This window comes from Thermoascus crustaceus (assembly GCF_041956765.1).
Source record: "Thermoascus crustaceus strain CBS 181.67 unplaced genomic scaffold VTN00scaffold_1, whole genome shotgun sequence".
Taxonomy (NCBI): domain Eukaryota; kingdom Fungi; phylum Ascomycota; class Eurotiomycetes; order Eurotiales; family Thermoascaceae; genus Thermoascus; species Thermoascus crustaceus.
This window is the reverse complement of record NW_027192527.1, coordinates 4306864-4325783: the sequence shown is the minus strand read 5'-3', so window position 1 is coordinate 4325783 and position 18920 is coordinate 4306864. Positions and strand designations below refer to the sequence as shown.

General features: G+C 53.9%; 10 protein-coding genes across 10 annotated transcripts; 5 read left to right on the top strand and 5 right to left on the bottom strand.

Moving 5' to 3' along the window:
- Positions 1 to 414: 414 nt before the first annotated feature.
- Positions 415 to 1233, top strand: VTN00DRAFT_1554 (uncharacterized protein; the record flags this gene model as incomplete). Its single annotated transcript, XM_069427674.1, has 1 exon — positions 415 to 1233. One exon carries the CDS (start codon positions 415 to 417, stop codon positions 1231 to 1233), a length of 819 nt encoding a protein of 272 aa, XP_069292256.1.
- Positions 1234 to 1395: 162 nt separating this feature from the next.
- On the bottom strand, positions 1396 to 1928 carry VTN00DRAFT_1553 (uncharacterized protein; the record flags this gene model as incomplete). The annotated part of the gene is made up of 2 exons (XM_069427673.1): positions 1396 to 1737; positions 1863 to 1928. 2 exons carry the CDS (start codon positions 1926 to 1928, stop codon positions 1396 to 1398), a joined length of 408 nt encoding a protein of 135 aa, XP_069292255.1.
- Positions 1929 to 1954: 26 nt separating this feature from the next.
- On the bottom strand, positions 1955 to 4238 carry VTN00DRAFT_1552 (uncharacterized protein; the record flags this gene model as incomplete). The annotated part of the gene is made up of 3 exons (XM_069427672.1): positions 1955 to 3463; positions 3898 to 4033; positions 4216 to 4238. The coding sequence occupies 3 exons, from the start codon at positions 4236 to 4238 to the stop codon at positions 1955 to 1957; spliced, it is 1668 nt and encodes a 555-aa protein (XP_069292254.1).
- Positions 4239 to 5431: 1193 nt separating this feature from the next.
- On the top strand, positions 5432 to 6482 carry VTN00DRAFT_1551 (uncharacterized protein; the record flags this gene model as incomplete). The annotated part of the gene is made up of 3 exons (XM_069427671.1): positions 5432 to 5837; positions 5939 to 6210; positions 6351 to 6482. The coding sequence occupies 3 exons, from the start codon at positions 5432 to 5434 to the stop codon at positions 6480 to 6482; spliced, it is 810 nt and encodes a 269-aa protein (XP_069292253.1).
- Positions 6483 to 6638: 156 nt separating this feature from the next.
- Positions 6639 to 8069, top strand: VTN00DRAFT_1550 (uncharacterized protein; the record flags this gene model as incomplete). The annotated part of the gene is made up of 1 exon (XM_069427670.1): positions 6639 to 8069. The coding sequence occupies one exon, from the start codon at positions 6639 to 6641 to the stop codon at positions 8067 to 8069; it is 1431 nt and encodes a 476-aa protein (XP_069292252.1).
- A 54-nt stretch (positions 8070 to 8123) lies between these two features.
- Positions 8124 to 8714, bottom strand: VTN00DRAFT_1549 (uncharacterized protein; the record flags this gene model as incomplete). The annotated part of the gene is made up of 3 exons (XM_069427668.1): positions 8124 to 8390; positions 8462 to 8564; positions 8650 to 8714. 3 exons carry the CDS (start codon positions 8712 to 8714, stop codon positions 8124 to 8126), a joined length of 435 nt encoding a protein of 144 aa, XP_069292251.1.
- A 760-nt stretch (positions 8715 to 9474) lies between these two features.
- On the bottom strand, positions 9475 to 10682 carry VTN00DRAFT_1548 (uncharacterized protein; the record flags this gene model as incomplete). Its single annotated transcript, XM_069427667.1, has 2 exons — positions 9475 to 9791; positions 10190 to 10682. 2 exons carry the CDS (start codon positions 10680 to 10682, stop codon positions 9475 to 9477), a joined length of 810 nt encoding a protein of 269 aa, XP_069292250.1.
- Positions 10683 to 11689: 1007 nt separating this feature from the next.
- VTN00DRAFT_1547 (uncharacterized protein) lies at positions 11690 to 14941 on the top strand (the record flags this gene model as incomplete). The annotated part of the gene is made up of 2 exons (XM_069427666.1): positions 11690 to 11873; positions 11928 to 14941. The coding sequence occupies 2 exons, from the start codon at positions 11690 to 11692 to the stop codon at positions 14939 to 14941; spliced, it is 3198 nt and encodes a 1065-aa protein (XP_069292249.1).
- Positions 14942 to 16876: 1935 nt separating this feature from the next.
- Positions 16877 to 17832, bottom strand: VTN00DRAFT_1546 (uncharacterized protein; the record flags this gene model as incomplete). Its single annotated transcript, XM_069427665.1, has 4 exons — positions 16877 to 16959; positions 17028 to 17236; positions 17324 to 17528; positions 17658 to 17832. 4 exons carry the CDS (start codon positions 17830 to 17832, stop codon positions 16877 to 16879), a joined length of 672 nt encoding a protein of 223 aa, XP_069292248.1.
- A 585-nt stretch (positions 17833 to 18417) lies between these two features.
- On the top strand, positions 18418 to 18893 carry VTN00DRAFT_1545 (uncharacterized protein; the record flags this gene model as incomplete). Its single annotated transcript, XM_069427664.1, has 2 exons — positions 18418 to 18503; positions 18563 to 18893. 2 exons carry the CDS (start codon positions 18418 to 18420, stop codon positions 18891 to 18893), a joined length of 417 nt encoding a protein of 138 aa, XP_069292247.1.
- Positions 18894 to 18920: the final 27 nt, after the last annotated feature.

Below are 18920 nucleotides of genomic sequence, written 5' to 3'. Positions count from 1 at the left end.
TTGTAGAATAGAAGGAGCTGTCTCTCTCTCTCTCTCTCTCTCTCTCTCTCTCTGCAGAACAACTCTTTGCACTTCCTCTCATCCCTCAACACCCTTACAGATACAGTCTAGCGGTCGACTCAGTGAACGATAAGGATCGCAGTTGGTTTTTGCAGGCCATTCTGCCAGAGTCCCTGTGACATAACGCACAAGTCTCCATCTTCTATCCCCCTCTCCAAGACCCTTACGGATACATTTTGTCGAATGACTTCCTGAATCGCGGCAAAGCCAGAGGAAGAAAGGCCAACTTTCCATCTTACGGTAGTCTTCTGAATTTCCTGTTATCAAATTCCCTTAGAATCTGGGTGAGGAGTACTATCTACCTATTTCTGGCAGCATCCACACATACGGTTTTCTCCGGATCATATCTTCCAAATGAGCCCCGATGAAGAGATCCGCCTTCCAACCACGACGGCAATGACAATGACAACGACAACAGCAACAACGGGAACAGCAGCAACAACAACCCCCGCGATGGAACACCCCGCTACAGCGATCTCAATCTTCTCCCAGCTGAAGCGGGTTGCCGAGTCCGGGTGCAAGATCAATCCGGAGCTCTACTACACCCACGCGGGGTACCCCGAGCACGCGCTCCAGTTCAGTCGGAGCCAATATACGTACCTCACTGGAGGGCACACAAGGCCAGATGTCATCTGGCAGTCGGCCCTGGACAACTACTTCAAGCACCTGCCGCGTCTCTTCCGCCGCCAGGGGCCGGCTGCTGAAGATGATAGTCCCCTCCCGTCGAGGTACGTGACGGCAGGGTTCCCGTGGGACCTGATCAAGGCTGGAGGTTGTCCTCCATCCCCGTCGCCGTCGTCGTCGCTGCCGCTGCCGTCAGCACCGCAGCCTGCGAACGTCCTCCCTCAAGCGGCCAGCAGTGCCAACAACGGGGCCATGTCCCAGACCCAGAGTCCCGGGAGAATTTGCCCGGCATATCCCAACATCTTCGACTACGAGTTGGGACTCGTGCCAATGCCTCCGGCGCCTGTTACCCCCGGCGTCCCTGGGCCTGCTGCCGTCCCTGCTACCCCTGCTACCCCGCGGCCACGTGCTCGTCACTCGCACATGCTGCCCCTGATTCAGGCAGGCGTGTTGGCCGCAGCAAACAATCGCACTCCGATCCGACGTCGGGTCCATGTGGCCAACGTGCACCACGTTGGCCATGGGGCACAGGGGCCAAGGGCCCGTTGAGGGAGAGAGGAGCTGGAGACGGATGGTGAGAGTTCGGAGAATGTGGAGGGGTCACGGTTAGCTTTAATTCAGGGGGGTAGGTATAGATTGGAGTTAGTGGGTTGGTATCCGGGGCCTAGGGTATGAAAATGCAATAAGAGTCACGGTTAATCTCAATTTGATTCAATAACTGGCACTCGTAACATGGTAGCTAGAGACAGGTAGTATAGAAAGAGAAACAGTAACATGTCGTAGACAGCGTAAAGCATCAGGATAGAGCAAGAGAGAGGAGGCAATACAGTCCCAGAGACATATGCAGTGGGGTGGCTGTGGTATAATGAGGAGAGTGGTATGAGACGAGAAGCCAAAGACATCATCACGTAAGAAACAAGAACAAGGAAAGTGATTGAGACGTGACATGTCATGATAGATGAAAAGCTCAGTGTGGAACAAAATGAAACAAAGCCAAACCAAAATAAAACAAACACAACACAAAACAAGAGAGGTATGAGATAAGATGCAAAACTCAAATCAAGCACACGAACAAGCGAACAATAGCAAAGCAATCAATCAATCAATCATGAGTATAGAGAGAGTGGTATCCGAGTGGTGTTCAGTCTTCCAATCTCCATTCCACCCTGTCAGTTAACCATCCATTGTCCCCGTGTACCCAATTTCATCTGGCTGACTGACTGACTGACGGTCTGACATGACATCACGTGGCAAGTAAGAATAGAGAGGTTCACTTGGCCTCCTTACTCTCCTTGACCTGGTTGAATCTCCCCCTGATTGTGTTTGCCCTCATGATCTTGGTGAAGAAGGCTTTCACCTTCTTCTTGTCCTTGCCATCTGCGTCCGTCTCCGTCTCCTCTTTCTTTTCCTTCTTCTCCTTGTCCTTGTCCTTGTCCTTCTTGTCCTTCTTCCTCGTAAATGAACGGGTGAGACCGCCGTTCTTCGGCTCAGAGACTTCGGTGGTCTTGGCGGAGGCCACGCCGGTCGTCACGGTCGGCTCGGAAGGAGGTGGCTGCGGGGCGGAGACGGGAGAGCTATCCTTGGCGAGGGGCTGTTGGTCAGGCTGTTCAGTCGGGCGGGGGGCAGTCTCCGCTGCTATGGCAGAGGCCGTGGGGGCGGGCTGGCCGAGGTAGTCGTCTGTCGGCTTGACCGTGTCCAGGAACTCGTCATCCACTTCGATCTTTTCCTCGACGGCTTCTTCATTGGCTGCGGCTTCTGGTTCCGCGTGTGCTTCTTCCAGGGACTTCTTGACGACGTCGGGGACTTGGGCTGCAGGTGCTTCGGCTTTTCCGTTTGCTTCCTTCTGCTTCTCCTTGCCCTTGTCCTTGTCTTCCTCCAGTGGAACCTCTGCAGCCAGCTCGGTGGTGCTCGAGTTTGGCGCGGCGGACTGGATGGTCGGACCGGGGTCGGTGGTGTCGGTAGCCGGAGGATTCATCGGGAGACTGGACTCGGGGATGGTGGTTGAAGACACTGGAGGAACATTGAGAGCACCGCTCGCGTCTGCCTTAACCTCAGCAGGGGTTAAGCCAGAGACTACGGGAACACTTGCGTCTCTCTCGTAGCCGGCCTGGTCTGTCGAAACGGTGGATTCAATGGTGTTGCTCGTGAATGTGCTAGGGTCAGGAACCTTCTCTCCGGGCTGTAAGTGTATGGGGTTGCCGATGCCGTTTGTTGCCGGGAGGGGATTGACAGAGAACTGTTCAGGCTCGTTTGCGGAAGTCTCAGGGGCAGGCGTCTCAGGGAAGATTCCGGGCACGCCCTCTGCCTTGTTTTCGAGAGGGACGTCTTTAGCAAGTTCGGCAGTTGTCGATTCGGGGGCAGCAGAAGAGATAGTTGCCGTGTCAAGGGCTTCCTGTTTCTGTACCGATTCCTTGGGGACTTGTGCGGCGAGTCCAGCGGTTGTTGAGTCGGGGGAAACGCCGGCCATGACTTCCTCCGGTGCGTTTCCTTCGGGCAAAGTGGCGGCACCGTCCTCTTCTGTTGGTTCTGCGGGCTTGTTGACGTCTACCGGGAGAATGTGGAATTCCTTGGAACCTTCGTCTTCTTCGTTGGCACCGTCTTCTTCCGCCGGTGCAGCAGGCTTCTTCCCGTCTTCTGTCAACGTCGCAGCACCGCCTTCTTCAGTGGATGGTTCAGGCTTCTTGATTTCCTCGGGGAGAAGGACGTTGTTGGTATTGTTCCAACCGTCTTCCTCTTCGCGGGCGGTTTTGTCTGTTATCCAAGAGCCATCCACAACGAACTAGTTACAAAGAAGTCAGCGAAAGGACACGGGAAGAGGAAAACGAGCAATTCAGACACGGAGGATATTCGGACGGCATGGGAGGAGGCAGCGCGCAGGGGACAGAGGAGCCCCTGTGTTCGGGGGCGGGAGAGGACGGCGAGGCGGGATGACGTCAGGCAGAGAGCTTCCGGGAGCGCTTCAGCCCCCGAGGGCGGAACTGGGCTCTCCGCCGGCGCGCTCTGCTGACGCCCATCATCACTGCAGGATTATCCGTCCATTGCTGCGCCCCCTTTTCCCAGGTGTCCAGGTGTAAGATGGAGGGGCAAAATGTTGCTGCCTCAGGCGAGGAATGTTGTCCGTTGGACCGTTGGACAGACCCAGGCTGTCACAGCCGGGAGAGACTGCTTCGGGCCTGGAGATGCCGGAAACAGAGGGGTCTCGCTGGAGCTTACCTTGTAGTGCACCTTTCCATCCGCCTCGGGGAGGTCGACTTCCTTCTCAAAGATGTCACCTATTTTTTCCAGTTTCACGGTCTTTCCCCAGTCGTCGAAGGTGCCGGTGACGAACACCTCGTCAGCCGCGTGGGCCCTGTAAAGACAAGTTAAGTCAGCCAGGAACGTCAAAACATCCTTAAGGCGGTCCAATTCGGTCGCCTTGCTGATGTTGGACCACCAGAATATTCAAGGGACTGGCCCAGAAACGGGAGCTGAGGAGCCCTGAGAGGTCTCTTGACAGCTTGGTGGCTCGGATGACGCTGGATCTCCACATACCATCGAAAGACGTAGCTCCCCATCTTTGCGGTGTAGAAGCTCTGATGTTTTTCTTCGAGCAAGTAGACGACCGTCCGGTCAAGGACTATATCTATCTACCACCACCCTAGGCCTCCGCGCTCCTCGCAGTTCAAGGCTGGGAGTGGACGCTGAGTTGGTTCCTCCTTAGCTTTGGGTGGCTAGCATCCGCGGGGCAGACAGGCGGTGACGCCGCGACGGGGCTGGTGCTGATCCTCGTCGCGCACACAAACTGATCTCTGGTGCAATCGTTGGCGACACCCAAAACTGGTAAAGATGACAGCGAGAGGCCGGTATAACCGCTGGAGATGGGTAAATAACGGGTCCTCGAGAGGCGAGACGAAGCAACGAGAGCCCTTGCATGTGCTTGGGCAAATCAAGCCAACTCACAGGCTGCGAATCGCCGCTGGATACGTACCTGCCTACGTCCAGCCCTCCAACCACATGCTGGGCTGATGTGAGGTGTGTTTCCTTAGTCTCCAAGACAACTTGTCCGGGCGCTTTGGGCGTCAAGTGACCCGTTCCAGGACGCACGGTTTCAGCACACTTTTTTTCGATAATATCTGGCAGCTTTCGGGCTCTCTATGCAATCTGCCTTGGCGCCGTAGGGCTACAGTTTCTCCTGACTTTTTTTTGCTTTTTCCTCCTCTATTTCTGTCCATGGTATAGGCACTGTAGAAGGGATCGATTAGTCAAGACAACGGGCCTACAGTGGGATCTTATCGCACGGGTCCACCGTGGGAGCTGCGATATCTCTAGCCTCCGTAGGCTCTTCTTCAAGCACGGCGATGGCGCACCCGAACCCCTCATTTGGCCATAAAAAGCGTACAATTGTGATGCCTGCCGCAGGACCGATTCCGTGTTCTGTTTGATCGTCGGCAGGGTGATGCGCTTGGCCGTCCAGCCCCACGTATGACATCGGGATCATGACAGCTTCGTCGCCAGTCGCCTCGTTTATCTGCCGCACGCTTTTCTTCCAGTAATAACACCAACGTTATCTCATGGGACCCTTGAAGCGTCGGGAGAATCGATGGTGTAATTGGAGCCACCGGGCAGAGGTCTAGCTCGTTGGATCTGCCTGAGGGCTCCACGAAGCAGGGCTGAAAACGGACGTCGGAGCCTGGCGACGAGGAGGGTCCTTGTCAGAGTGGCTTGACTGGAGGGACGTTGCAGTCCCAGAAGTCTTTCAGCCATCACCATGACCAGCCAACCTGGTCTAGCCGGGTTCCCCACGGGACGTGATGCCCATCGCATCCATGGACTGCTGGCCAGAGTTTCCGGAATGGGAGACGTCCACACAGCATGTCTTCATCGCCTCGAAGGTCTTTGCTCTGGCACGTTGTCGCCCAAAGGGTTGGCGGACGGGCGGTTGAACAGAGCGTGTCTGGGCGCTGACCTTCTAGAAGACACCTGGAAACATCGCTCTGGGTTATCGAAGCTTCCACGCGTCAGGAGGAATCCCATAGCGCAGAACCCCGCGTCTCACATCGACCTGGCAGACGGTGATGAAATGCCTCTCTGCCTGCTAGCACAGGCGCCATGCAAGGGTCTCACGAGGGGACTCGGTTGCGGAGGGATGCGGCCGGTCACGGTGGCTGATGGATGTACATATTGTAGATACCTCGCACCCAGGTGCTGTACACGATGAAAAGCAAAGACAGTCGATAGAGGTAGATAGAGTAGCCGTCCGAGTGCGACACCGAAGCTGTAGATATCCATGCTGCACGTCGCCTGGTCGCCTGGCGATGGCCAGCACGCAGGCTCCAACTCCCAGGCCAGATCAGGTACCGCTACCGCGCTGCATCGCCGCCCAGCTTGCCCGTCACATCTCCTCTGCTTCTCCCCACCATCCCCCCCTCTCGACACCCAGCATCCTCTCTCCAGGATCTCCGGATCAGTCTCCTTGCTCTCTGCAGTGCGTCCCATCGTTCTCCTCCCGGTGCTGCTCTCTGTCCCTCCGTCTATGCCGGATCTCCTGCAAGCTGACTCGTCCAACGAAGCTTCGGCTTCCCAGACTTCATCCTTGATCGGCAGCACGTTATACATTCCTTCCAGAACCATCCCCCTCCACTCCGGCGTCCCCGTTGACCGTTGACCGTTGACCTGCCCACCGATAGCTTCCTAGCTTTCACCCCGACCAGGGTATCGGCCTGGTCTTTGAACAAGGCCCAGCGGTAACCACCCCCGTGCGCCCCGCGATCGACGAACCGACGTCTAAGACCGACCTCCAGACCTTCCTCGCACCTTAACCAGACCCAGATACCTTGGGACACTGTGTCGTGTGCTCCAATTAGACCACCGCGCCCAAATACCCACTCCCGCTGATCCAGAACTTCCTCCCCCCCCCCCCCCCCCCCCCCTCCCGTGCTCATCAGCTCTGCTTTGCTCAACTTCAACCCCGTCCAATGTCGCTCAGTTCACTCCCTCCTGACTACCAACACGAACTCGACGCCCTCAACCGCGAGGTTTTAAAGCACCAGCCGGACGACGTCCTCCAATTCTGTGCAAACTTCTTCAACCGGCGGCTGGAGCTGCAACGCGCTGAACTCATACGTCAGTGCGGCCGGAGCGGTGGCCTCTCCGGCCCCTACGGCGGTAATAATATGGCTGCGAGCTCCTTCCCAGGAACAAACCCCTTTGGCGGCTCCAGTGGTGGCTCGGTCTTCGAGAGGATAGCAGAGGAGGATGAATATGACGTGACATCACCGACGAACTCCAACTTCCGCACTATGAACGCGGGTGAGGGTGGTCCGGCGTCTGAGCACCTCTTCTCTCCACGTGGTGGATTTGGCGGAGGCTCAGACGAATATCATTTTGGAAATAACCCCTTTGGGGGCGGAGTAAACGAGGGTGAGGACGATCCTACAGCTCCCCCATACTCGTTCCGTCCAACTGGCGGAGCCTCAGATGAAGGATTCCCAAACAACTACGCGCTGGGCCGCCGTACGTCGGTCTCTGCCGAATCACTCAATCCCACATCCTCTGGTACGGACAGCTGGACGCCGCCTTTCCATCCTAAAACGGACGAACAGCTAGCGCGGCTCAAGACCGCTGTGAGCGGGAACTTCCTGTTTTCCCACCTGGACGATGAGCAATCGAAGACAGTCCTGAATGCTCTTGTCGAGAAGCCTATACCAGCGAAAGACATCAAGGTCATCACGCAGGGAGACGCGGGCGATTTCTTCTACATTGTCGAAGAGGGTCACTTTGACGTCTACATCCACCCGTCAGGGACGGTGCAGCCGGGCCCCGATGGTCTGGGCAACAAAGTCAACTCCATAGGACCCGGCGGCTCCTTTGGTGAGCTCGCTCTTATGTACAATGCCCCTAGAGCTGCGACAGTTGTGTCAGCGGACCCGAAGTCCACCCTTTGGGCACTCGACCGCATCACATTCCGCCGGATTCTTATGGATTCAGCGTTCCAACGGCGTCGCATGTATGAAGCTTTCCTCGAAGAAGTCCCGTTGCTTTCGTCCCTTAAGCCCTACGAGCGTTCCAAAATCGCAGATGCTCTTGATACGATCAAATACCCCGCAGGTGCCACCATCATCGCAGAAGGTGATCCGGGTGATGCTTTCTACCTTCTCGAATCAGGTGTAGCGGAGGCTTTCAAGGGTGACGCGGAAGGCCCGGTTAAGTCCTACAAGAGAGGTGACTACTTTGGAGAGCTCGCTCTGCTGGACGACAAGCCCCGTGCAGCCAGTGTCATCTCCAAGACTGAAGTGAAAGTTGCGAGACTTGGGAGGGATGGGTTCAAGAGATTGTTGGGCCCCGTTGAGGACATCATGAGGAGAACGGAGTACGTTGATCATATGAGGAGGCCCGCGACCTCTTAATGGGGAGTTGAGGTCACGGTAAAGCGGTTTATGGACTGCTGCTGGCGAGCATGGTTATCCCAAATGGACATATTGCCTGGTCTCGGTGGTTCTAAAATAACAGGGTTCAGCTGCTTTTATGGTTTTCAGCCTTTGTGCAGGGAAACAAGTGCTCATCGGAGGCAAAACTCGTGTGTGTGTACGGGCCGTAATATCAATTGACGGGGGTGTCTGGAGCACTCCAATCTGGGATCTGATCATTATATCTCTACGGATCATCCTCTTGTCCTGTTTTTTCCCTTTCACCATCACCACAGATACAAGTATGTATTTCTTTAGTATCTTTTATTTATTTAGTATCCATCCGCTCTTCATCTCATAATGCTGTCTCTCCCTCTTGGCGGTTTTCCAACCTGGTCCCGGCTTCTTCTGGTCTGGTCTGATCTGATCTCGTCTCGTCCCGTCCTGGCGTGCTTTTCTTTTTCTTCTCCCTCAAACGCAAATTGAACTCGCTCTCTAGTAATTCCCACGCTAGCTTCTCTCTCCTACCTACCTACCCTGAGGTCTATCGATCTATCTATCCACATTCGACTGTACTTACTGACTCTCTGTCGTCCGTCGACTCGGCTCCTTTTTTCCTTTTATCTTATCCACCTTGCCCTCCATATATTATTATTCTTTCTGTAATGGATATTCTGACCGCCCCATATTATCATTATTATTTACATCCTTCTTTAGTGGACTTTTCTTGTTTCATCCCATCCAATGGCTACCTAGGTACCTACTTTTTTATCTATCTGCGTACCTACCCTACCTATCTACTTTGTCTGTCTGTCCAGGTATAAATTCTTGTCTATCTATCTAAATTACTCGAGAATATTGAATATGATTATCCTTATGGAACGATCTTGATCTTGATCCGATCCGATTGATCGATGAAGTGTGATGGCTGACTGCTGTTGAGCTTCATCTATTGATCTATTGATGGGAGTTGGATTATCGGTATTATATGCACCTGTTTCGGATGGAATCTGGTCTGATCTGATTCCGGCTGTCCAGATCACAGACCTGGTCGGATGGAGAACAGAGAGAACTTTCGTGGATGCTTTTGCTTGCGCATGGTGTCGAGAATGAGGTGGTGTTGTGTTGCCTGACCGCATGTGGGTGGCATCACTCACCGGGAGGTTCATCCGAGACCAAACTCGATAGGTTCGTAGATGATCCTAGGAGCTAGCAACCATATGAACCGACACGTAGATTCCAATACTCGGGGGCTTGGTTGCGGAAAGAGGGAAAGCCAAGCCATCGAAGTTCTAGTTCTACGGGCTCGGCTTATATATGTGGTAGCAAGCCCCCCCTCCCCCGATTCGCTACGTAGCCTGCCCATTCTCATCCCATATCGTAAATAATGCCCCTCCTGAGAACTTCACCGCCCAACAACCAAATCACTCCGCACCACCCACTTCTCCCCGCTCCGCACCTCCTTGCCCTCGTGCAGCAGACACCGCTCCCCGTGCCGGTGCAGCAGCGCCATGCCCACCTCGGGAGCGACGGAGATCGGCTGCGGACTGCGGTCCGTGGCCGTCGGGTCCGGGTAGAAGACCGTCTCGCCCCCGTCGCAGGTGGTGAGGTAGATGAGGAGGGTCCAGGTGGTGCGGGCGGAGATGGGCTTTTGGGTTTCGGGTTCGTGTTGGTTGGATTTGGGGCTGGGAGGGGTGAAGAAGAGGGCGTTGGAGTCGTCGTCTGTTTTAGTTATGGGAGATCGTTAGCTAGGAAGTGTGGTTGTTGTCTTTGATGGTGAGTGCTATGATAGTGGGATGGGGTGGGATGAGATGGATGGGCTTGGCAAGGAATGGGCAAGGGAGGGGAAGGGAAAGATGGGCCCATTGATCCGTGCATTAGACCGGATCTGCGGATTGATGCGATATCCATTACGTTGCAAGGTAGCAGAAGGCGATGGAATCAATGTTCTTTTGAGAAGGGAGGATCGTCGGTCGAGTAAGAAACCCGATACCGGACGACGGGCAGCGGGGCAATTGGGGCGGTATGGTCGGGAAAATGACATACATAGCGGGGAAGAGGCAGGGTCCTAGGGGGTGCATGCAACGCATCTATCATCAAGGTTATTATTTTATACTTACAGTGCTGTGCGAAGAACTGTCCCGGCGTGTACCGGTATATTCGTATATTTGGGTTCAATCCCAGGGGCTCTCCACCCCACATCTTCCGCATCTCTGCCTTGCTACCATCACTCTCCAAAAGACTGCCTTCCACGAGCTCCTTCAGCGCCGTCGAACCCCAGAGCATCTCCGCGAACTTGGCATCGTCGATCTGGAACCGGTCATTGACCCGCACGGCTTCGCCCTTTTTAGGCTTTCCCGGTGTCGTGACTAGCGGGAGGGAGGACAGGAAGGAGACGTAGTTCCTGCAGAGGGTCGAGGTGAAGAAGTTGCGGATGATGTAGATCTGGTCCTCGAGGAGGGAATCCAGGATTAGGTCCGAGGCGGGGACGAGGGGACGGAGGGGCGGCCAGTTGGGGGGCGGTTGTGCTGCTTCTTTCTTTGCAGGAGGCTGAGAGCCCGAGCTTTTTGTGGGTTTGGCTGCAGGTTCTTTCTTTTTCGATTTTGGTGGCATGTTTAGATATCTAGGTACCTCTGGAGCACTCGGTAGTAGAGCAAGTGTCCCGAAGGAGACGAGAGATGGATACCTTAGGTAGGAAGCTGTGTGGCTTCTTCCCTAGTTATGGCCGTCTAATAGCTTTCCAAAGAAACTCTGGAGATATTTCAATGCTTTTTTCCAGCAGATATGTGTGATATATCGCAAGAATGTTATCTGTGTTTGTATTGCGTATAGATAGATGAACTTTCTATGTCCTCGGATCAGCAGCGCGAAGCTAGGAAACTTTCCAATTCTGGTCGACTCCGGGGAAACGGCAGAACATGAAACCTGAACCACGGGATGATTCCCTTCCCAATTGGTTCGAGAAATTTCTCGGGATGGTAGGCCGATCGTCAGATTGTCTACGTGGACCTCTGAACTGCCCGCACGCCCCTACAGAGCATGTAGCGTATGTAGCTTGGAGAGCGGCGGAAACAAGAGCCAGATAACAGACGATAACGGCGAACGTGGATGCAACCAAAGGGCAGGGCCCTCAGACGAATCTTCCGCAAGGTTTGCCAGTGGATCGCAGCATGGAGGCTGGAGCGGCCAGTGGTAGAGCGGGGCAGGCTAGAAGAAAAAACCCGGCAGAAACAGAGAGGGGAACGGCTGGAGGGGGAACGAGGGGTTGGATGGCCAGACGATCTCTTCTCCCAGGCAGTACAGCAGCCTGGTAAGAACGTGAAATGCTGTGTAGATGTAGAAACCCTCGTGCAGGCCATGCACTGAAGTAGACGCTGTGAAGAGCAGAGACGGTTTTGTGATGTCCGGGGTGCAGATGCAGCCTGAGGCAGGCGACGGTCCAGGCACGCGCCGCCAAGGGCCAGCGCGGGATACGGCGGGCGGCAGACACCAGACACGCCTTTTCAAAATCATCCCGGCATGTCACTTGCTCCTCACATGGCTGCACCTCACCGCCCTGCTTCGTCGTCCTTCCAGCTCTCGGTCCCTGGCAGCAGCGTGTCATGTCGTCGTCGCAGACCATGACGGCGCCAGCAGTGGGCCATCGTCCTCCGGACCCTGGTCCGGACATGTCTCTCTACGATTACGGCGCTGCTCAGCCGCAAGACGACATCGCATCTCCCCGCAACGACTCCGCAATGCGCGCGGAGGATTCTGCCCAAGGGCAGATTGACGACTCCCAGAAAGACCTGCCTGCATTTCCAGGTATGTTCCGGATAGGAACTGTGCTGGAGCAGTCTGCTGATAGTCTTGCGCCAGACAACGGCCCGAAACAAAGTGACCTGGACAAGCAGTCCGCCGCGAGTTCTCTTCTCGCCCAACTTCTCGGGAATCAACCTCCACCCCCTACAGCGCAGGAACATTCACCCAAGCAGGAGTCGCAGGAAGATACCCCAGGCGAGCAGAATGTGGAACACACGCAGCCGTCGCCGAATGAACCTGAGAAACCCGCGCCTGCAGAAGTGACAGCAACGCAAGACGGGACATCCTTGGCATCAGAATCCCATGGGCTTCCAGAGATAAAGAAGGATCAAGAAGTGCATGACGAGCACGCGGCTGTTGGTCAGGATACAGGAGGAGACGCGTCGTCACAGATACCCAACCTCGATGCAGGTGTTCTTGACCGTCTTGTCTCCAAGTCACAAGGACAGACGGATTCGTTCGCGTTTTTCGACCCTACAGCCGCTCCGAAGAATGCCTTAGATGCGCTACAACAGAATGACATGCTCACGTCGCTTTACACGGCGTCTCAAAGCCTTGACATGTCTGGTCTTTCAGACATCCCCGGATACTCGCAAGGTAACTCATATCCCGATGCCCCGAGCTCGATTGCCGGCTCGGAGCCCCGGATACAAGCGTTCGCGAAGCTCGAATTTGACGACGGTCACTTCTACGTCAACACGTACTCGTTCATCCTTGGCCGCGATGTCCGGGCGGCTCGCGCTGCCCTTCAACGGGAAATGCAGGCGCGGCAGGCCATGGGCAGGAGGACGAAAAGTTCGAGTGGTGGCAACACGTCGCATACTCCAAACCGGGTGAAGCGAGAAGGAAGCGCGATAATAGGAAGCGTTGTGAGTGATCGAGGCGGTATCATGGGTTTCGACCCGGATGTCCCTTCGCACTTGCCTCCGCAACTGAGCAGAAAGTCATCCAATTCATCGTATTCCGGTCCGCCTTTGCATGCGAATCCGTCCCAGCTTACCGTTCCCAGTACGGATTACAATGCCCTCGCAATGCAATCGCTGTACGAAAGCAGTGGCGACGCGAAACCCGTTGATACATTGGCTCTCCTCCCGTCCCCTGACGCGTGTCCAACGATCCCAATCCATCCACCGGCAACCGCTGACGGCAGTGCCGCCGGACATCGAGGGATTTCGAGGAAGCATGTCAAAATCGCGTACAACTTCGATAAGAACCTCTTTGAGATGGAGGTGATTGGAAGAAACGGTGCCTTCATAGGGGCTGATTGGCTAGCGCCAGGTCAGGTCAGACCACTGCACAGCGGCGACTACATCCAGATTGGAGGAGTGCGGATAAGATTTCTACTTCCGGATGTCCCGATCGGTGAGACAGGTGCTGATCGAGCCGACGACTCCTACATGGAGGAAGATGAGAATGTTGTCGCTGGAACTACTACAGTCAGCGAGGATGCCAAGGTGAACGGCGACGCGGATGGCGTTGAAAATGACGGCACTGAAGGTCTCGATGATAAGGAGAAACCGAAGGTTACCAAGATCGTCTTGAAGACCAAGGAGCAGCAGCAGCAGCAGCAGCAGCCAGATCCGTCGAAGCCCAGACCTTCAATCGAAGTCCCTCCAGAGACACCTCAGCAGCCAGTTCGTCGCCGCGGACCTGGGAGACCTCCCAAGGACGGTATCATGTCGAAGCGTGAACGGGCAGAAATCGCAAGGGAGCAGAAGCTTGCTGCGAAACGTGAGGCCAACGGCGGTGTCACCCCACCCCCATCGAACAGGTCCAAGGTTGGGAGGCCGCGCAAGGAGGATGGCAGCGAGAACGGGGTCCCGAAGCCGGAAAAGCGGAAATACACGAAGAGAAAGAAGCCGGATGGCACACCTATGGACGTTCCCATCCCTTCTGTCGAGGGCGGAGAAGCTCCTACTACGGAGCAGCCTGCCGAAGAATACCCCAAGGCGCCACCTGTGAAGAAACGCAAACCATCTCGTTCGCCATCACCAAACTACCCGCCCGAATCAGCCTACACGCCAGAAGACCTGGCCAAGCCTCCGTACAACTACGCCGTTTTGATCTTCGATGCGTTGACAGAGTCCCAGACTCCAATGACGCTGAAACAGATCTACCGCGCCCTCAAGCTGAAGTATCCGTATTTCCGCTTCAAATGCGAGACGGAGGGCTGGACATCATCGGTGCGGCATAACTTGAACGGAAATAGCCACCTCTTCATGCATGCAGAACGAGATGGAAAAGGATGGTCGTGGCAGCTGCGTCCAGGCGCGTCGGTTGAGAAGGAGAAGAAACGACGGCCTTCACCGCCGCCACCGTCCCAACCTCCTCCTGCGGCGGCGAATACTCAGCAGCACTACATGCCACCTCCAGGCACATATGCTAGTGCCCCCGGAGTTCCAGCGCACTTGCGCAATCAGCAGTTTCAGTTCCCCTCGATGCCTCACAACCCCTACACCGCGCCAGCTCCTACTCCGCAACATTCAAGTCCTTACCCGCCTGCCCAAACCCAATTCCCGATCTCGAATCCCATACGGAATAATCTTCCTCCAGCGTTTGCGCAGACGACTCCCTCTACGTACACTTCGCCTTATGCGTCGGATCCTCCGCCACAGCTACAGCAGCTCCAGCAACAGCAGCAGCAGGCTCAACAGGCCCAGCAACCAGGGGCGGCACCTCCACAGCAACATCAATCTCCATACGCACCGCAGAATTCTTCTCAGCTCTCGAATGCGACCCCCGGGCCCCAGCCGCAACCTCCTCCGCCAGCTCCTCAGATGCAACCGGCACCGAATCCGAACCCGAATCCAACAGAGATGAACCAGGCGCCAGTCCAAAACGAAGAGTCGTTATCTTTCACTGAGCGTGCTAACAAGGCCATTGACGACTTTGAAGCCGTCCTCATGGAAGACTATGATGATAAGAACTATATCCGCGAGGTTCTCAAGAGCGCACGCGCTAGGGTTCTTGATGGTGCGCAGGAAAGCTCCTTCCCAGGAGGCGAGCCGAAGGACGAAGCTGTCATCATGGATGCGCTGAGAAATCTGATCGGGAGCCTGAAGGAGGAGTAGTAGATTACGGTCGAGAAGTTTCAGCTGAGTGGTTAAACTCGGATTTCTCTGATCCAGGCCATCCTCAGTACTGATTGCACGACTTACGAACTGAGCTATGAGGTCTTTTGGGAATTTCCATTCTTAACGGGTTTGTTGCGCTGGTTGGTTTGGGCGGAGGATGTTCTTCGTGTGTCTCTTGGTCCGAAACGGGGAGTTCATTAGGCTGGCATTATCATTGCCCGTTGAAACTCCTCTCTAATCACGTGCATGAGTACGAGTTACGGAATTTCCTTGATGATATCCACTATGTTGGTTCTTTTTTCTTTTTTTCTCTCTGGCTGGCATGTTTCTTTTTATTTCTGTCTGAAGCGGGAGTGGGCTTCCTTTTTTACTTTTATTTTAACAGGACTGTCCATGCATCTCCAGAGCGTTTTTGTTTGCTCAGCCGAAGGAGGCGGCCGGAGTGCATCATCGGTTTACATATAGAAACCGCGACAGGAAAGAAAAAGTTCTTTAACCTCACCTACCCTACCTTCATCTTATCCCATCCTGTTGTATTCTATTCTGTCCTCGTGGTTGGCTAGATTCCTCACGTGGCATTTATCGAAGAGCTTGCTGGAAAACAGAACAGAAAAAGAGAAACACAAGAAAAGCTTCAGCATGATCTAGCTTATTGATAGCCAAAAGAGAGAGAGAGGAGAGGACAGACCAGAACTGGACTAGATAGGTAAATAGATGGATGGAAACTAAGGAAATACCTTAATTTCGATGAACCCCGGAACCGAACTTTGTGTGTGTACCTATGGATATAACAGAATTTTTCTGAAACCTCGTCTCACCCTGAATGGAATGACGATGAGTAGTGGAAGAAAGAACACCTTGAACTGGATAAATAAATACATACTACCTAGGTAGGTTGTTGCTTCTCTTCCGTAGCAATAATAATAATAATAATAATAATAATAATAATAATACTTACCTGTGTAGAACTGTGAGTCTTTGTAGTATCTGATATTCAGTATCAGATTCAGTATGATAGGGTACCCGTGAAACGCAGGTAGTTAGTTAGTGGTTTGAAGTTCTTCCCTGTTTAAGAGGTAGTAGTAGCAGCAGGTCTTTGTTGTGGTTTGGTCTATTAGGACATAGAGTAGAGGTAGAGATACCATACCAACCCAACCCACCAAGGAGGAAGAGTTAGGTCTCGTTGATTTTACGGTAGTTGGAGATGGTGGATAGATCCGATAGTTAGGTAAATAGACAGTGTTCTGATATAGTCTAAGACAAAAAAAAAAAAGAATCAGTCACGAGGTTCAGCTCTGCTGTAGTACAGTACATTTACATACAATTCAGTCTAGCTACTAGGTACCTACCTAACCTACCTTAGGTACCTTAATGATCGAGACTTCTGTGAGCGTGATTAAAGGGGAGAACTTTCACGAAGTTATGTACACTACATAGGGATTCTGTACAGGTCGAATTTCGCAATCCAATTAATTAATCAATTATCTCTCTTCATTCTGCTCCCTCCGCAACGAAGATTCGTTCTCGGAGTAGCGCGCCTATAAAAGGTAGGTATAGGTATGTAGGTATGTACTTGTACCTATGAATTCAGGACGGGATTATATGTTATGTAGTAGAAGAGAGCATAGCGTAATCGTGACACCTTGCTTCATGACTCTCAAGATGGAAGATAGGTACCAGCCAGAAACGACAACTTCAGCAGCATAGCATGGCATGGCATAGCATAGCATAACACCTAAACGCAGAGAAGAGCAGACAACCGATTACGCCGACGAATATACGAGAATTAAAAAAGGAAAAGAAAAGTAGCTGTTAGGACCAGACAGGGCTATCGTGAACTTCACTGGCAAACCAAAAAAAAGAGCCAGTCAGGGAAAATTCGACTGTGCGTAAGTTGGAAGAAATCTGAATATCGTGCATGCATGCATGTGCTCATCCCATGGCCATCTCCGCCCGCAATTTCTCGAGCTCTGCTTCCTCGTCTTCTTCCTCCGTTTGCTTCGCCTTTCCTTTGACTATGTAGACATGATGCTTAGTAAATCTAGTCCGTGATACGAAAGGATTTTGAAGCTCGGGGACTCACGTTCTCCGTTTGCCGCCGCAGGCAGCCTGTCGATCTGGTCTGCCACAGGGACAGTGCCGGTCTTGAGCATCCGCTCGTCCATAGCCTCCTGCTCCAAACCTTCGAGCTCGGCCTCGAGCTCGTCCTCGTCGGGCTGTTCGCCGATGGGGTTGTTCGTGATCGCGGCGGCGATCTCCTCGCTGAGCTGGTGTTGTTCGCGGAGTTTGTCCCTGTACGAGTGCGTATCGTTAGTGCATGTTGAAGCGGATGGTGTATGTGGCCTACGGGCCAAAGGACGGGAGGATAAGGCAACGTACATCGTCTCATCGACCTTGTCGATGCTGAGGTTGCCATGGATCTGCGCCATCGCAGTACCTGCCTGCTTCATCGCGTTGAGGGTCTCCTGGTTGATATTGGCCGCTTCGATCGAGTATATTTGCTGTTCTAGTTGGGCAATCTGTGCCGTCGTCTGTTCGAGGTTCTTCTCGTGGACCTTCTTCCGTCGCAGGGCGGCCTTGGCGGCTGGACAGCGGTAGATACGTCAGCACATATCCTTTAGGAAAGTATACACTTCCGCTGAAGATGTAGGGACACATGTTCCCATCCAACCCAGCAGCACGCAGCGTTAACCGTGTGACCATGGAAACATACCGTTCTTATTCGTCGAGATATTCTTCCGAGCAATCGCATCCTGCTCCGCCATCTGATTCTCCAAATGCTTCTCCCGCTTCTGCAGCATGTCCAGTTGCCCCCTGAGCATCAGGATGGCGTTCTTTGGCGCATCCTTCCGCTTCTGCGCGGCCGAACCACCGAACCAGGACCACATTTTGACGGCGGTGTCTGTCTGAGAAAAACGGAGAGAAAATGTATCTGTAAATTAAAACTCGAAACAGTCTATAATATCCAAGCCTCCAAACGATGTGACTCCGGCGATGTCTTCGGGGACGGCGTCAGGATCTCTCGTAGAAGGTAGTGGAAGGGAAAATAGGCGGGCGGCGCAGAACAGACAAGGCGACTTGGGCACACCTAAACGGACGGGTTCCGTCCAGATATAAATGCGCCCGCGCTTCCAGGACGGCCGACAGAACTGTGGAAAAGGAATATAGAGAGCTAGATACGGTGCAAACGTACTATGGCGTTGCCTGGCGACAGCAGAGGGATGCGGAGCGCTGGACTGGAGGTTGGCTTTCCCCTCGGGCCCGCCGACCCTATGACATACGCGCTAAACCTATCGGAGCATTCAGATCACGTGGACAGAGCCTAATCGGACATCCCAGTGTTCGGAGTTTAGATAGGAGAGGATACACAACGGCCCCCGTGGGACTTGGCCACGAGCAGGTCTATCCATCCTTTGCGCTCTGCTGCGCCATGGCGTGGATCATGTCACGCCTTCTTCTGTGTCTGGGATGAAATGAGCAACCCACTCCCCACGAGGCGGGTATTTCTCTCGGAGCTTCCGTCTCTACCTGTCCATTCCAAGGTCCGCTTTCTTGGCTGGTACGTCTGTCCCCTGATATAGATCCCAGCCAAGTACATATACTGATGAAAACCTACAGTGTAAGGAGATACGAAGTCTCCACTGGCCACCTCGTTCTAGAGCACAACTTCCCTCCATCATCTACTGTCAAAGAGCCAGCATCTGTCCCCGTCGATATCAACCACGTCCTCGAGGACCTCAAAGCAGAGGATCTCCGCGTGGGCGCGTGGCTCAATGTACTAGGGTATGTAAGAGAGCGCGATGACGATAATCGCAAAGGCTCCGCGCGGAGTTCTATATACGTTGAGGCCGTGATGGTGTTTTCCGCCGGCGCGGTCCGTGTCGGTGAGTACGAGCGGATATTACGAGACTCGCAGGAGGTGGATAGGAGGGTTCCAAGGCCGACCTAGGTAGTTGGTTCTTGTATTTGGCCGTTC